Source organism: Suricata suricatta, chromosome 2 (assembly GCF_006229205.1).
Source record: "Suricata suricatta isolate VVHF042 chromosome 2, meerkat_22Aug2017_6uvM2_HiC, whole genome shotgun sequence".
Classification (NCBI taxonomy): Eukaryota; Metazoa; Chordata; class Mammalia; order Carnivora; family Herpestidae; genus Suricata; species Suricata suricatta.
The window spans coordinates 54,431,814-54,449,896 of record NC_043701.1 but is presented as its reverse complement, the minus strand read 5'-3'; the positions used below and the strand labels follow the sequence as shown (position 1 = coordinate 54,449,896).

Sequence of the window (18,083 nt, the reverse complement as noted above, 5' to 3'; positions counted from 1 at the left end):
TTGACTCAGAGTTATGGAGAGAATTAAATAGGACACATGTTTATACCACTAAGGCTGCTCAATAAATGTGCCTCATTGTGTAACAATAAATGTTATTTTGCATGTAACCAGAAAGCAAAAATACGAAAACCTGCACGGCTTCATGCTTCTCTCGGTGGCAAAAGTGATGAAATCTTGTTGCAAAAGATACAGGAACTGTTTAGAACTCTCAGGAAGCAAAAGTTCTGTTTTGTGTTATAAGCACTCTTTGTTCAAAGTTTGTAAATTTGGCCTGTATATTATGTATGGTTCTGACATAATTGAGTGTTTATTCATAATCCTTTCTGTAGTAATAAAGTTGCCTCTTTTTTCAGTTATAAACTGTGGTTGCATTTCTGTATAATTGATTTCCTTCTGATATAAAACTTACAAAAATTACCCGTGTTACATTTTAATGATGAATAGATCTTTAAGGTTTTCCTGGTACATTATATTCTGTGGCCTTTCATTTAGTCAAAAATGTTGAAGCGTGAAGAGCTAACCGTTCAAACAAAGAAATTGAGTTCTCTCAGGAGTTACCATTAGCTTACGGAAAATTAAAAGTTTCAGTGAAATGGTTGAAGAGGATTTTTGAAATGGTCAATATTCGTTCTATAGTAATGACAGGATGTGATGTTGATTATTTTAAGAAACGTCATGTCACATTCTTTCATGTCTCCAACAGAGTCCGTAGCAACCTAAATATGGGTAAATAGTATAAAATTTTCTTTTGTTGCTTGAAGCTTGACTTGTTCATAAAGCTTGTTGCCTTTCATAGAGGCAGGATATGTGCAGGATAAACCACATTCATGATTATAAGTAACCCATGACCTTGGGTTCTGAGAATTTTTTCATAATGTTGATTTCCCTTGAGTTTGAGAGTACAGAAACAAAATGAGGTTTCTAGGAATTTGAAATTATAATAATTTCACATTGAGTTATTTGCTTTACGTGTAATCTCATCTAGTCCTCAACTTTAACATTTTTTATGTATTTATAAATTTTATCTTTAAAAAGGGATTTTTAAAGCCAAAAGCATGTTTTTTCTCTATATTATATACTGACTGTTGAATTTCCCTATGGGACAAAAGATAAGAATTCTCTGCTGAATGAGTACGTCATAAATGTACAGTTACACAAGTGCTTTCACATGCATTATTTGTCATCACATGCATGTTTGGTAAGTCCCATTTTCTGTGAGAAAACCAAGGCAGATTCATTGAGTCTTATGAGACCTCTTAGCTGGAACTCTTTGAAATCCCTGCCATTATGGAAGTCACAGATGTTTCTCAAAGAATAATCTAAGGTCTGTCTTGTAGCTAAAGCAGTTTCCTAGAGTTTTAAGAAGTTCCATGTTGGGACAAACCCTGTGCAGTTTACATGTTGTATAGTTCCCTCCTCGTTTGGGCCTTATGGTATATAGGGATGTCGTATCTCTTTCTCTTCAAAGCAGTTGGGAATGACAGGACCAAGGAAGGATTTTTATCAGAGAATAAAAGAAGGTTCAAGCAGAAGCATATGTAGGGGCAGGTGTATTTAAAGAATTGTGTGTCCTTTACTGGAATTCGTGGCTGTAGGTAATGGCTTCAGGTTTTTGTATGTTACAACTACTTAAGCACGTGTCATACATTTTAAGTCATAATTTCTTAGGATTAAAGACCCTTGTTAAATAATATCCATATAGAAATTGCCTTGTTTTAGGATGGATATCATTCTTTAAGATTTCCTGGCCACTAGGTATTAGTTTGAAGAATATTTACCAGTAGTTGTGTATAATCTGATATTTTTGGATGGATTTTTAAAAATTGGCTATGTATGTGGCTTAGCAACAGAAGTTACTTAGGAAGTATGACTTCTGTTCTAAGGCAGAAATACTATTTTAATTTTAAGTCACCTATTTTAATTTTTAAAAGCTGGGGCTTATAAAGTTATAATGAAAATCATAATTTATAGTACATAACTTAAAGATTTAATAAATTTCAGCCTCTTTACAAAGCCGTAAGTAACAAAATTTTATACAGTTGGGTTATCAAGCCAAGTGCATTAGAAAACCAAGTAGCTGTAGTCATTGATACATCTATTCAGGTAAAGAAGGAACTGGATTTATTAAGGGAGTTTTTGCATCAAGTAGAGAGTTCAAATTAGACCATCAAAGTCCTCTCTTCTAGGATGCCTTTTTTTTTTTTTTTTTTACAAATATTATCATAGAACTGGACTTAGTGCCCCAAACAATAAAAATAGCTACTGATTACTAATCATTTGCTGAATGCTACACACTGTAGAGATCTAATTTTGTTTAGTCTTTACTGTCTTGCAAGGTAAGTGTCATCAACCTCATTTTACAGATGAGGTTAAATTAAGGCCCAGAAAGGTTGAGTAAATTGCCTCAAACTACACAGTTAGCCAGAATTTAAAATTCTGATTTTTAAAGCCCTGCCTGTTCTTGTTATTCGTGGTGATGTCTGGTCTGATAGACTCACTGATTTTTACACTTAGAGTCAACAGATATTTTGGGTTTTGTTGTTTTCCTTTCAGAGGTTAGGAAGACAGGTAGAATATATTCTAGGTCTTGAATGGAGCTTCTTTACATTTAAGGTATTATTCCAGTGCTACTAAATAAATGTTCTATGTGAAGCACATAAGGCACTTGGCTATGCTCTGGAAATTAGTCTCAAATGTAACAAATCAGTCACTACTCCCCTTTATTGGCAAGGTGACATGGCACATGGGAAAATCTTATGGGGAAAATAACATTTGAGCTGAGCCTTAAAGAATGGATGGAATTTCAGTAGTAGTGATGAAAGACATTCCTCGCCTTTGGCAATAAAACAAATAAGCATAGTGGCAGAAAAAGTCAGTGAAAGGGGGAATAGCAAGTAGTCTGATGTGGTTAAGACATTAAACTTTATGAGGTTAAGTTGCGCTAGAACTTTTAATAAGATAACAAGAACAGTTGTATATATTCAGCATGCTATCTGATATCCTGTTTGAGCACCTGCCATGTGCAGGGCACTAGGGAGATACAGAGATGCATGATAAGGGAGGTCTTGCTAGGGAACTCAGTTTAGCTAGGGAGACAGGCATAGTGAACAAATTGTACTATATCAGATCAACTTAAAAAATATAATACAGATATAAACAAAGCACTTTATTGTAATCTAGACTCAAACTCAGAACCTCAGAGATCACTTTTATTTTGCTTCTTCTGTATACCACTCAAATTAGCATCTCCAGTTTTTGATCTTTGACGAAACCTTATGTATTCTATTCTTTGTTCACCTTTGTAACACAACACTGGAACTTATCCAGTAAATAAAATTCTCTTTATTTTTTTTTAAAGTATTTATTTATTTTTGAGAGAGACAGAGACAGAATGCAAATGAATTAGGGGCAGAGAGAGAGACACAGAATCTGAAGCAGGCTCCAGGCTCCAAGCTGTCAGCACAGAGCCTGACGTGGGGCTCGAACTCACAAGCTGTGAGATCATGACCTGAGCTGAAGTCAGACACTTAACAGACTGAGCCACCCAGGGGCCCCAATAAAATTCTCTTTAGAGAGAAGGGAACCTCAAACTTCTTCCATCCAAAACCTAACACATTATCCCCTTATCCAAACCTGTTACCATTCTTAAAATCAGTCTCAGTTGATTGTGCCACATTTATCCAGTACTCCGGTAAAAATCGTCAGGTTGTCCTCCACTTCACTTTTCTCTTTTCCCCATGTTTCTGCCTGCAGTTCCGTGGGCCAAGCAGTACTAATGAACCTTGACCCTTTTAAATGCATTTAAATATCTTTTCCTACCTTCTACTGCTGCTGTTTTAGTTCACACCCACTGCCTTCAATTATTTTAGTGGTTTCCCTGTCTTTTTTGTTAACATTTTGCAATATACTCTTCACAACACTATCAGAATTATCTTTTAAAAACAAGTATTTAAAAAATTCTTAACAGGCGCACCTGAGTGGCTCAGTTGGTTAAGCCACTGACTTTGGCTCAGGTCATGATCTCACAGTCCGTGGGTTTGAGCCCCGTGTCAGGTTCTGTGCTGACAGCTCAGAGCCTGGAGCCTGCTTTGGATTCTGTGTCTCCCTCTCTCTCTGACCCTGCCCCGCTCACTCTCTGTCTCTCTCAAAATAAAATAAAGACATAAAAAAAATTAAAAAATTAAAAATTAAATACTCATGTTTTTACCCTGAGAAACGCAGACTCCTTAGCATATCCTGCATACTTAAAGATGCTCACCATGCCTTCCTAAGCTTTACCAGTTAGGCACTGGCAATGCAAAAGTAACTAAAACTTAATCCTTGTTCTTAGGAAGCTTAGATTGGTGTCTAACTCAGATGTCACTTTCTCTTGTTATAATTGTTAATGTATCTTTCCTTTACCACCACTCTCCAATATATTATCATTAAATAGTTCCGAAATATATTGATTTTTTTTTTGTAATCCCCCAAAAACTGTTTAATGAAAACCTGAGTTCTTAGTGTGTAATAGTGAACCATAGATGTTTGTGAAATAGATGAAGAGCTCAGGAAATTGTAAAAACTGTGTAGTCCAGGAAGAATTTTCGCTAGGTAAAGTAGATGTTCAACAGACGTCTTATGCCCTTTGAACCTCATCTGCCTCAAGTCTGTATATAACTGTGGCTCCTTGTGTTGGAGAAACATTTATTTCATGCCTTTGTGTCAACAACCTAAAATTAAAGGATTAGGTAAAAATCACAATTTTTACCATGAAGCTGTGATAAGACATATATATTAGAATCCTTGTGGGGTGTGGAATTTAGAGATGCTGTGGTAATGTTATTCTTAATGTGTTTACTACGACTCCTCATCTTGAATGCTGAAACCTTACATTCCTGTGTACTGTGTTGCTCTACAGAAACGATAGTTCCAGAAATCTTTTTATCTCCTTTGGACTCCTCCTGGAGTAGTTTTAAGGGTTCCCTAACCATTGTACTGGTCATTTAGAAATGAAGGCAAGACAGGTTTCGTCAAAACCTTTACGATCTGCTGTCTTGCTCATCAGTTTCAGTATAAAATGATGGAAGAGTTTCTTCAGTGTGGAGTAAGCAGGGGTTGGCAAACTACTGCTGGCGACCTATTTTTGTAAGGCTCACAGGCTATATAGAATGATTTTTACATTTTTAAATGGTTCCAAATCAGAAGAGTAATACTTACTGTAATGGAAATTATATGAAATTCACGTTTCAGTATCCCTAAAAGTTTTTTTTAACCCAGATCCACCCATTTGTTTACCTTTTGTCTGTGTCTGTTTTTATTTTATAATTGCAGACAAACAGTGGAACAGAAACCAGAAAAACCAAAAAAATTTTATCTGGCCCTTAATGGAAGTTTGCTGACTCCCAGTTTAGTGCATGACACAGTGGAAAGAATAAAACTAAAACTGTGAGGAGTGCTTCCACAGAAACAAAGGTGGTGTCAAGAGTGGTCACTGGTATAGGAAGAGAGCTATGGGACCTGTGCTGGTGACCCTAAGAAATGGTTGCATGGCCCCAGATGTTGAATAAGGATGGGTCTCTTCCCTGTATTTGCCTCTGGTCCCTGAATTTGGCCCTTATACAGAAGGGCTTCCAGACTGTGTAGGCAAGCATTGTGTGTGGATCCCTTTCTCTGTTGAGTCATTAGTTAGTCTTCCTGTCTGTTCAAAAATACACATTCAGGCCTGATATTAGGTAGTACTTTACTTACTGTAGAGTATTGCCTGGAATTTTAAGTGTGTTAATAGTAAACATTTGTATGTTTGATGTGGGAATATTTTGAAGGCAGTTCAATGGAGTTATTTCTGACTCCTTCTGATACAAGGCATATGCTTGCTATCGAATATATATGTCAGTTTTCTAAAAATGAACTTTCTCTTTTTTCTTTTAAAACTTCTCAGAGACACTAAAAGAAGTCATATTATTAATGATTTTTCTCAAAAGAACTCAAAGGTCATTAGGAACCTTTTAAAATTTGGTGGAGGGGCGCCTGGGCGGCTCAGTCGCTTAAGTGTCTGACTTTTGATTTCAGCTCAGGTCATGATCTCAGATGGGAGCCTCAGGTTAGGCTCTGCCCTGGCAGCACTGAGTCCGCTTGGGATTCTCTCTCCCTCTTTCTCTCTGCCCCTCCCCCACTCCTGCATGCACGGGCACACTCAAACACTTTAAACTTGTTGGAAATGTTAGTCTACTGATTTTGTGCATGACAAAATAAAAGGAGGCATTAGTCTGTGATGAATATGTTTATGATTTAATCCCTCCAAGCATCTGTAGAAGTCTTTTCACATTTTTGTGAACAAAAAGAACTTTGATCTGAACAAGGGTGCTGTTAGGTAGATTGTTAACTTATTTGAACAGCTAGAGAGGGCTGTGCCTAAGGATGTATCATTTAATATTCTTATTTGTGTGGTTACAAAAATATCGAGGGCATAAAAACATATTTGTGGTTAATACTGGCTAGGAAGGAAGAATTAGTTCTCAAAATTACATAAGTGGTGTAGAATTCTGGGGCTGAACCTAGAAAGTAGAATTTAACAGAACAAATGAAAGTCTTGCCTTTAATTTTTTAAAGCCTATTATTAAAATAAAATAGGAGTATACTGGCTTGAAAATTTTCAAAAGCAAAAAGATCTAGGTGGTTTATTTACTAGCCCAATATGAACTACAAAAAAACTTGTCAAGTTGTTTTAAAGCGATGTTGGGTTGTATTGTACCAAGACCAACAACATAATAATGATATAACCCTTTGATTCGATTGTACTTGGAGTAGTTGCTTCAGATTTGGTTGGCACATTTTATTGGCAGTTCTGATAAGGCATAATAGTGAGAAAATCTTAAAAACCTTTATGGGGTTGAGGAATGATTGAAAATTGGAAAAGGGAGTGGCAGTTAACAGATCATGTTAGCTGCAATCGATACCTGACAAATTGGTATTTGGAAGAGAAAGAAAGATCTTTCTGTACTGCTCAGCAAAAGACCCAGACTTAACAGCCCTTCACTTTAGGCTTGTCATGAAAATCTTATTAACGAGGCTTCTGGGTGGCTCAGTCACTTGAGCAACAGACTCTTAATTTTAACTGAGGTCTTGATCTCGCAGTTCTTGGGTTCAAGCTGCACATCAGACTCTGCCCTGACAGTACGTAGCCTGCTTGGGATTCTCTCTCTCTCTGCCCCTACCCCACTCATGCTCACTCTCTTATTTCTCAAAATAAACAAATAAACTTTAAAAGAAAAATGCACCCAGGAGTAGAAGAGACTGCTTTATAGTTTGAAAGAAGTCATTAGCATTTGGTATTAGGTTAAAAAATAAAGAGGCGCCTGGGTGGCTCAGTTGGTTACGAATCCAACTTCGGCTCAGGCCATGATCTCATGGTTTGTGGGTTTGAGCCCTGCTTTGGATTCTGTGTCTCCCTCTCTCTCTCTCTGCCCCTCTCCTGCTCATTCTGTTTTTCTCTGTTTCTCTATAATAAATAAATAAATAAATAAATAATAAATAAAAATAAACAAACAACCCTGTGATTTCTAAGTTGCCTTCCAGTTTAAAGATTGGGTATTTATGGGTGATGCCTGTCACAAATTAATGATTTGTTTAATAATATTTTATTTAGCACTCATCATGTGGCAAGTCCCATGCTAAGCAATTGATTCATATTATGTACTTGAATTCTTAAAGCAGCCCTAGAAACTGGATTCCAGTGTGTCCTCTCTTACAGATAAGGAAAACGAGATTTAAAAAGGTTAAATAAATTGCCCAAGGTTATGTGTCAGGTGAGCTGCAGAGCTATTTGTGGGATTCTAGCTTATATCTGATTCCAGAGCTCATACCCTTAATTTGCTTAGTTTGACTCCCCTGTGACTTGCTTATTAGTTTAATAACAAATGATAGTGTAAGGTATCAAAATAAGCATGTTATATCTGTCTTTATAGGAAAACTAGACCTTTCCGGGTATGCTGTAGTTGAAATATATAAATGAGATCCCTAACTTTTATAATTGTGGAAGGGTATAATATTAGTCAACTCGATTCTTTTAGGAGTTCTGATAACTAGTTTGTCCTAACAAGTCAAATGGCTTTTTAAAAGATTTAAGTCATTCTTATGTATAAATGTGTAAAAATATTAAATTATGTATAACTACAAAAATTATTCACTTTAATATTTGGTTATCCTCTGTTTAACTGCAAATCTGCAAAATTCCTTCTATTTTTTTGATTATAGATAGATGTATCCTATTAAATTCCTAAATGATAGTACTGTTTTTGTGATTGAATATCATCTAAATTTGAATATCCACTGATGAGTATTTGAAATTTTTATTAAAATTACCATTTCTAGAAAGTTGTCAAGTTTAACAGTGAATGTTTTTGTTTAATTCTAGGGGGAAATTTGCAGTTGTGAGGAAATGTATAAAGAAGGATTCTGGAAAAGAATTTGCAGCAAAGTTCATGAGAAAAAGAAGAAAAGGCCAAGATTGTCGAATGGAAATAATTCATGAGATAGCTGTTCTTGAACTAGCACAGGATAATCCTTGGGTTATTAATTTACATGAAGTCTATGAAACTCCATCAGAAATGATCTTAGTTCTGGAATAGTAAGTATCATCTTCCTTAAATGGATTTTATTTGATAGTTCACACTTCCTTTATAGGATGTTAGTCATCTGTGGTATGTGTTGGGGCCTGGCTCTGAAAATCTGAAGAATTTCCAAAACTTTTTCATGTATTCCTCATATTAATTTGACATTTTTCAAATTAAAGACATTTTACAATCCCTTATATGTTCATATAGTCTGAGTTAATCTTCTTTCAGAAACTATTGATTCATGCTATGTTTTAATTTGAGTAAGGAGGGACAGTATAGGAAACAGCTTTGGAAAATGAAGTTTTTTCTTCTTAAGAAATCCTGTTTTCCCCTCTACTTCTGAATACATTAAAAGCCTTACTACATCAAGAAATACAAAGGAAAAGACAAGCTCTTACATCTGTTCACCCAAAATGCTTAAAATTTCTTTACTGTGTAATAGAGCTTAGAAATTACACAAAAACATGAGTCTCTCAGTTTAAAAACATAGGGCAAAGGATATGTTAAAAATTTTTTTCAACCAAATAAAATTGAAGATCTAATCAACTTTATTAAGTGACTCTAGCAAGTGGAGGGCAGCCCCAAGGCATTATACAAAGTGGATAGGTTTTCTAGGAAGGAGGGTAGGGCAAGAAGTGTTTAGCAAAAGAAAAGGAAGGGTTATTTCAGGCAGATCAGCTTCCCTTATGGGAAAAGCAGGGGGTCTCAGGTGGATTATCTTTCTTTTGGGGGTTTACTTTTGGGGGTAGTAATGTGAGATTACTACAATGCTGATCAGAAATTTTCTGACTGACTGGTTAACACTTAATTTCTAGGGGCACCTGCGTGGCTCAGTCGGTTAAGCATCGGACTTTGGCTCAGGTCATGATCTCATGTTATGAGGTCGAGCCCCATGTTGGGCTCTGTGCTGAAAGCTCAGATCCTGGAGCCTGCTTCAGATTCTGTGTCTCCTTCTCTCTCTGCCCCTCCCCAACTCCGTGCTCTGTGTCTCTCTCTCAAAAAAATAAACATAAAAAAATTTCTGGGGGAGGTTCAAACTGTACTTGGGTTATATATTAAGCCCGAGTTTTGTGACTTGGTATAAATGACTTAAGTTTTTGGTTTCCAGTTTGTTTTGGAGAGGATCAAGGCAGAATTGGAAGTTTATCTAGAGGAGACTTTGTGAAATACTATTCTCTGACCAGATCTTGTTCCTCTCCTTTTCTCACCAAACCTGCTCTTCAGCCTTCAACCCTGAACTCTTCTTGGGTCTTCCAGTCTTTCAGCCAGCTCCTGACTTTTTTTTTTTCCTGTGATTCGCTTCTCTTCAGAGTTATTTTAACTAATCTCACATCAGCACCTTACATTATTTCCTCCTTCTGCTCCCTCTGCAGCTCATTTTGCCCATTTACCCTGGCTCGTGCTGCATCCTGCACACTCGAGGGAGGATTTTGTGTAGTCTTTAACCTGCTTGTTACAAGTGTGAGTCATCAGCTGGGCTCTTGCTGTCGTTGGTAATTCTTTACCTAATCTCTCATCTCCTCCTATTAATGTGCCCCTCGGCCCCAAAAGGAACTAATCAGAATCTTTAATACTCTTGCTACATCACCTCCTTCCTATCTTCTATGAGGTACCTAGCCCTTTCTCCCCTCATGGAGAAAGTAAAGGCCAGCACACTCCCTCAGTGTCTCTCTGCCTTTAGTGTTCTCAGCCCTTCCCTTCTGTCCAAAGAAGTTTCCACTGCTTAACTCTGAAGCTTAAATCTTTACTTGTGCTCTTCAATTCTCTTTCCTTTGCTAGGGCCTTTGTTTTGTTTTTAAATCAGTTCACTGACCTCTGTCAGCCTTTCAAGGTGCTCTTGGAAGAGCACCTCTCCCAAGGTGGCTCTTTTCCCTCATCTTCCCATGTTTCTGTCTCTCCTCTTCTCAAATTCCTTTTCCTCATCTCTGACTGTCTTTAAACCATTGTCCTTGCTTGCTCTTTTCTTTACTGCTATCTGTACTCCTTAAAGGAGCAGTCTGAATTTACAGTGTTCCTCATCTTGTGGTCAGTTTTGTTCTTCATCGATCCATGCAGCTGCCATGTGCCAGTGCTCCATTACTCCTCGTCTGCTGCACCTGCTCTTCTCAAATCCTGTTTGCCATAATCGGTGTCCTAACTTTAGTGTTCATTCTAGTATTCACTCTCTGTAAATACTTTATTATACCTTCTTTCTTGAAATGGCGTTCTTGGTTTTCATGGTCCTCTTTTAAAAAAACAAAACAAACTTCTCAGCCTTTTACCCTTCTTCTATTATGTGAATACAAGTGCTCCCCAGAGTTCATTAATGTTGTTCTTGTCATACTTTTATATTCTGTACATTTACTCTGAACAATAACAGTCTGTGTTTGTGGCTTCACCTATTCTTTACATGCAGTTATTTCCAAATCTTTGTCTCTAGCCTTGAACCATCTTAAGTTCCAACTGACTATTGCATATCTCTGTATCCAACCACACATCATTACCAATTTGGAATCAATATGTGTGCACTCCTGCATTACCCTGATAATGCCTGTTTTTCTTTTGTTCTCCATTTTCAGTGATAGCCCCATTTATTTCATAGCTCAGGCTAGTAACCCTTTCCCCTGCTGGTCCCCTTTTCTTGGTACTTCTTGCTATTTCTCCTCTGTATTGGGTCCTCATTGTTCTTTTTTTTTTTTTTTAATGTTTATTTTTGAGACACAGAGAGACAGAGCATTAGAGGGGGAAGTGCAGAGAGACCAGTAGACATAGAATCCAAAGTAGGCTCCAGTCTCTGAGCTGTCAGCACAGAGCCTGATGCGGGGCTCAAACCCACAAATGTGAGATCATGCTCTGAGCCAAAGTCAGAGGCTTAACCCATTGAGCCACCCAGGCGCCCCCTCATTGTCTCTTCTTAGCTGATCACCCTGGCTTCAGTTCGAGGATGTTTTTCAAACTGCTGCTAGGTAATTAAGATATAAATGTTGTAATATTATTCCCTTGCTTAGAAATCTTTGGTGGCTTCTGTTGCTTCAGTGATCATGTTTTTAGAACCACAAATGAGTATGATTTGGCTAAAAATGTTTGTGTTACTCTTTGCGTGTGAAGGGAAAGTCTTAGAAATATATGTTTAGATATCGAGATATCAAAATTCATGGCCACATCAATAGACTGTTATGAAAACAGGCAGGTTTATGATCACCATGTCAGTAATGCATTTCACATACACTTAAGTACCTGCCATAAGCACCAGTGCTAATAGGTGCTGATGGTATAAAAGTGAAAATAGCATAGCCCCTTCCCTCCAGGTGCTACAGGTTTAGTGAAAGAAATATAAATGTAGCAATGTTGGTGTTTTACCAGAAATATTGCTAGGTGCTGTGGGAACACAAATTGTTAACGGTTGTAATGTGTTAAGAATTTTCCTTGTGCTAGGCACTGTGCTAAGTCAGCCAACTTTATATACATGCTTTATATGCATTATTTTTAAATTTTTTTCCAGCTTTATTGAGGTATAGTTGACATAGAACATTTTGTAAGTTTGAAGTGTAGGATATAGCATTAGCTAACACTTGCATCGAGTCACTTAATTACCTTTGTGTGTGTGTGTGTGTGTGTGTGGTAACAACATTTAATATTTACTCTCTTAGCAACTTTCAAGTATATAACCTAGTATTAACTATCATCACTATGCTGTAAGTTAAATTTCCAGAACTTACTCAACTTACAACTTGAAGTTTGTACCCTTTGACAATATCTCTTCCATTTCCACCACCTCCCTCCGCTGACTGGTAACCACCATTCTAGTCTGTTTCTAGGAGTTTTACTTTTTTAGGTTCCATGTATAAGTAGAATATATTTATTTGGCTGAATAATATTCCATTTATATGTAAATATATCTTAACAGGTGTGCGATGGTACCCAATTGTGGTTTTGATTTGTGATTCCCTGATGATTAGTGATGTTGAGCACCTTTTTCACGTACCTGTTGCCTATTTGTATGTCTTCTTTGGAAAGATATCTGTTTAGTTTCTCAGCCCTTGTTTAGTCAGATTGATTGTAGGAATTCTTTATATTTTTTGGATATTAAACCATTATCAGCTAAATGATTTGCAAATATTTTCTTTCATTTCATAGGTTGCTTTTCATTTTGTTGATGGTTTCCTTCACTATGCTGAAGCCTTTTAATTTGATGTAGCCCCCACTTATTTTTGCTTTTATTGTCAAATTAAAAAAATTGGCCAGGACTTATGTCAAGGAGCTTACTGCCTGTTTTCTCCTTGGAGTTTTATAGTTCAGGTTTTACATTCAAGTCTTTAATCCATTTCGATTTGACTTTTGTGTATGATGTAAGATAAGGGTTCAGTTTCATTCTCTTGCATGTAGCTACCCAGTTTTTTTAAAAACCATTTATGGAAGAAACTCTCCTTTCCCCATTGTACATTCTTGGCTCCTTTTTAGTAATTTAATTGACCATATATGCATAGTTTTATTTTTGGACTTTCTATTTTAGAACTATCTATTCCATTGATATATCTGTTTTTATGCCAATACCATATTGTTTTTATTACTATAGCTTTGATACATACATACACACATGCATAGTTTTCTCCACAAGAAACTTTTTGTAAATAGGGTAAAATTGGCATAGAACATAAGTTTTAGGTATGCAACATAATTTGATATCTGTATGCACTACAAAGTGATCACCGCTAAAAGTCTAGTTACTATCTATCACCATATAACTGACCCCCTTTGCCCATCTTGCCCACCCATCTCCCCCCTTCCCCTTTGGTTACCACCAATTTGTTCTCTATACCTATGAACTTTGGTTCTTGTTTTGTTTGTTCATTTGTTTTGTTTTTTTAGTTTCCACATATGAGTAAAATTTTATGTTAGTTTTCGTCTTCTGACTTATTTCACTTAGCATAATATCTTCAAAGTCTATCTGTATTGTTACAAGTAGCAAGGTTTCATTTTTTGTTGTTGTTGAGTAGTATTCTTTCTGATGTCATGGCAAATGGGATTGTTTTCTTAATTTCTCTTTCTGAAAATTCATTTTTAGTGTATAGAAACACCATGATTTTGGTATATTGATTTTATATTCTGCAACTTTGCTTAATTTGTTTATTTACAAACTTTTTAAAGATTTTTTTTTTCTTTCAGTAATTTGAGCATAATGTGCCTTAATTTGCCTTGTGTTTATCCTGCTTGTGGTTTATTTTTAGCTACTTGGGTATTGAGGGTTATAGTTTTTAACAAATTTGGGAACTTGTCAGGCATTTTTTTTTTTTTAATTGTCTTCTCCTACCTCTCTTCTCTTGTTCCTTCAATTACATTATGTTACTGCTTGATATTGTCACTCAGCTTCCAGGGGTCCTATTGTCCTTTTTCTTCCTCTCTATGTTTAAAATTGAATTGCAAGGTCATACAATTCTATTGCTGTGTCTTAAAATTTACTGATTCTTCTGCAGTGTCTAATTTGTATCTCTAGAAGTTCCATTTGGTCCTTTTTCATACCTCTCATTCTCTCCTGTTATGTTCATATTTTACTTTAAATCCACGAGTATATTTATAATGCCTTATCTGCTGATTTCATTATGTCTGTTATTCCTAGGTCTGTTTTTAAGACAATATTAGTTGCAGATTATAATTTATGGCATTTTTAGTGTTTAGTAATTTTTGGAAGGATGCCATACATTTAGTTTGTCACAGTGTTGAGTGGATTTTATGATCTTCCATTAAAGAGCGATGATGTTTGTTTTGGCAGGCATTTAAATTATTTGTGAATCAGCTTTGTTGGGGCAAGTCAAAGGCTACTTAACCTTACTACTTTAGGTATGGCCTTTTTGGAGTGGGGGTCCTGCTGACTGCTCAAGTGGTTGGCATGGTTTTTCTACTTCAACTGAACAAAATTCAGATATATTATTTGGTTCTCTGTGAATGCTAGGAATTATTCAGCTTATTATTTCCTAGCAGATCTTTGCTTGCACTCGTAGAATTTCATCCTGTGCATCCCCATATTAGTATTTTGACTTCAGGATGTAGCTAAGTAAACGTCTAGAAATCTTTCTCTGTCTAGCTCAGTCCTCTCAGGTACTGTCCCTATGAAATCGAACTTCATTAGCTTTGTCAAACTCCTAGTCTGTTTCCTCAGTTTAGCAAGGCTGCTGTATTCTGCTTGGGTTTCTCCTTCACCCTATACTGTAGTCCATAAATTACTTCCAAGTAGGAAGACAGAAACAGTAGGGCCCATCTCATGTTCCTGTTTTCAGGGATCATGGTCATAACTGCCTTTGTTCTCATGTCTGAAAACAGTTGGCTTATACACTTTGCTCATTTTCTAGTTATTTATGGCTAGAGGGTAAGTTCCGTACCATTTGGCTGAAAGGGGAAATAGCAGCTTAACCATTCATGAGTTGTGTCGTGTATTTTTGACACCACCATGCCCTTTTGTTTGTGTTCACAATGCTGGGGATGTGCTCTTACCATTTCATCTAGTGGATTCTGATTCGTTCTACAGGGCTCAGAATAAATGTCATTTTTCTAAGATTTTTTTCCTCCTTTCCAGTTAATTGTTCAGTTGCTAAATTATCACATCACTTGATATATAATTTTACACCCATATATATTTATGCATATATATTCTTTAAAGTGTGTTTCATTTTTTCTCTCTCCTACTAGTCTAGTACATGAAGTCCTAAGCCATACTTCTAATTAATCTTTCTGTCCATAACATATTGCAAAAGCCTAACATATTTGATTGGTATTTGTTCATTTTTAAGAGTGAAGGAATAAAGATCTAAACTGACTCTTTATTGGTAGAAGTGGAAATGCTAGTTTCTATAGAAAAAGAAGTGTTTGATCGAGTTTGGGAGCGAGGTTGGGAGCTAAGATCTAGACAAGGTACAGGCAGCTAGGGAAACACAGTGACTCTTAGCCTGCAATTATCATGTATATGGCTCTGCATAATGTTGATCAAAAAGATACTTATCCCCTAACTTTTTAAGGGCCACTAGAAATTTGAAATTGAAAGCTTGTAATATGTTTTATAAAAATAGGTTTTTATAAAATTTTCTTGTGAAAGTTCTTGAATTAATGTTTTCATTAAAAAATTTTGGTAAAAAATTGTATGTAATTCATAATAAAGTTAATTACTGAGTTTCTGAGTAGTTTTAAAGTAGTGGAAAACAAACACTACTAAAGTAAATATACCATAATATAATCATGAAAATCTTGCTGTAGTTAAAAGATAGGCACTGCAAAATTTAGTGTTTCTCTGGCTTTATGTAAAGGAAGATACTTCCTGTGAAATAGTTAATATTCTTATTTCCTGGAACCATGCTTAACAGATGCTTTTAATTTTGCGAGTTGTCCTTTAGTATAATTTTGTTTAGTTCCACTAGTTAATGAGTTAATGGGGCAAGCTTACATTTAAGCAGGTGTAAAATAGGGTGATTGCACATTGTATCAGAGGGTTTATGCAAGTCTTGCTGGTCACTGAAGGCTAGCTTTTACAGCTTTTTTAATCATCTGCATTGCATACTTGAAAATTTTCAGAAAATGGTAATTTTGTGCTTCATATTCTGTGCTTATGTAAAGTACTTAAATTACGTTAAAACAAGAATGGGTAAACTTTATAGTGAAATGAACTAGTAATAAATGGTTCTTCAATTTTAGGTAAAGGAATCTTTGTACTTATGTAAATTAACCTATAGTGAATTTTATTGTGGATGGTAGTGATGAGCTGAGAGACTCAGAGAACAATAAATTTTGATTGGAAAACTTTTTCCACCAAAAATACAGTTCTTTGTTTTAGTTGAGGAACACGGACAGTTCTGAGGGTCACAGGCAAATGGTGGTGTGTGTGTGTACGCAGAGGGCTTCATGAGCTATATGTTATATCATGGTACATCGTGCTGCTTGGACTGATTTGACACATTTCATACGGACTTTTGTTTTAGGTCATCAAATCCATATTAGCAGTATGTGGTACTCCTAGGTTGTAATTAATTGACTCTGTAATTACGTTGTGAATGTTCACCATTTCCATTCTTCTGACTTGTATATTACTTTAACTGTACCTGAATATGTGATGGCCATTTTACACTTAAATAACATAAAAATGGTTGTGATACATTCACATACGGTTTTCTACGTACAATCAAAATGTTATAAGTCAGTTGTATAAGTTTAGTCAAAATGAAAACCTTATCAGCCAATGAATTATTCTTTCACTTTTCATCACCTGCAACTGCTCAGCTAAACTTAAATATGTTCTTCTCTAATTTTGGTGACAAATAGTGTCTCCTTATATGGACAGAATTTGGAAATAGGTTGCTTTAACAGGAAAGGAAGCAACTAAATTATCTTATGAAAAGGAATTCGGGGCACCTGGGTGGCTCAGTTGGTTGAGCGCCTGGTTTCGGCTCAGGTCATGATCTCATGGTTCGTGGGTTTGAGCCCCACGTCAGGCTCTGTGCTGACAACTCAGAGCCTGGAGCTGCTTCAGATTCTGTGTTTCCCTCTCTCTCTAACCCTCCCCTGCTCACGCTGTCTCTCTCTCTCAAAAATAAACAAAAAACAAAGAAAAATTTAAAAAAAAGAAAAGAATTCAATAAGTAGCTCTTTTTCTGACAGCAGCCTGTCTGTTTATAGTTAGATATTTTATGTCAATTTTATAGCTACTTAATTGAAAGCAATCTAGCCTCTTTTTTTAAACACCTAAAGGAAATTTTGAGATATGACATGAGCTGTTATTTATGGTATGAATGAATCTTTAAGTATAGACTTTTTGCTGAAGGAAAAAGAAAAACTTTTAATGTTGATTTTTCCCCACTCTTATTGGAAAAATTAGTTGGAGAAAAACAAATTGAGATGCTTTGGCCAGAGGTTGAAAGAAAGTTTAAATCAGTACTGCTCTTTCGGAGAGGATAGGCTCTTTCTATTCAAATTTTAAATGTACATACACTTCAGTCCAGCTGTTTCTTTCTAGATGTCTACCCTTGAGAGCTCCTCGCACATAAGTGAACCTGTGAGAAATTGTAATGTGCCTTCTTATCACAGTATTATTTATAGTTGTGAATAATTAGGAAGAAAGTAAACGTCCTTCAAAGAGAATGGTTACATCAAGTATGGTTTATTCACAGGGATGTAAGAGTTCAAAATTACAAAGTAGATAAACATAAAACCATCACAGAAAGATTCTTAAGACATGTTGAAACGTAAGAAAGAGTTGTAGAACAGTATCAGTAGAATGTGCCCTATATTACCATCTGTTTTTTAAAAAATCCAGGCAACCAGTATTTTTGTATGCATTTAGTAAGTGTATATTTTTTAAAAGTCTGGAGGGATATAATACACCAAAGGGAGAATAGCACTTATCTCTAGATGTCATTCTAGAATTGGAGAAGGGGTCTTTAATTCATTGGAGAGCATTAGCTTTATTTTCATTATTTGTGTTTTTTCTAAATATACCATTTATATATGTTCCTTTTTTTTTTTTTTTTT

General features: G+C 35.9%; 1 protein-coding gene across 2 annotated transcripts in view; it reads left to right on the top strand.

Moving 5' to 3' along the window:
• The window catches only part of STK17A (serine/threonine kinase 17a), a 40,320-nt gene that overhangs the window by 2,786 nt on the left and 19,451 nt on the right, over positions 1-18,083 (top strand). For both annotated transcript variants that reach the window (XM_029926495.1, XM_029926488.1), the window contains exon 2: positions 8,393-8,605. In XM_029926495.1, coding sequence (XP_029782355.1) covers positions 8,393-8,605 — 213 coding nt within the window. The remainder of the gene's footprint in view (positions 1-8,392; positions 8,606-18,083) is intronic.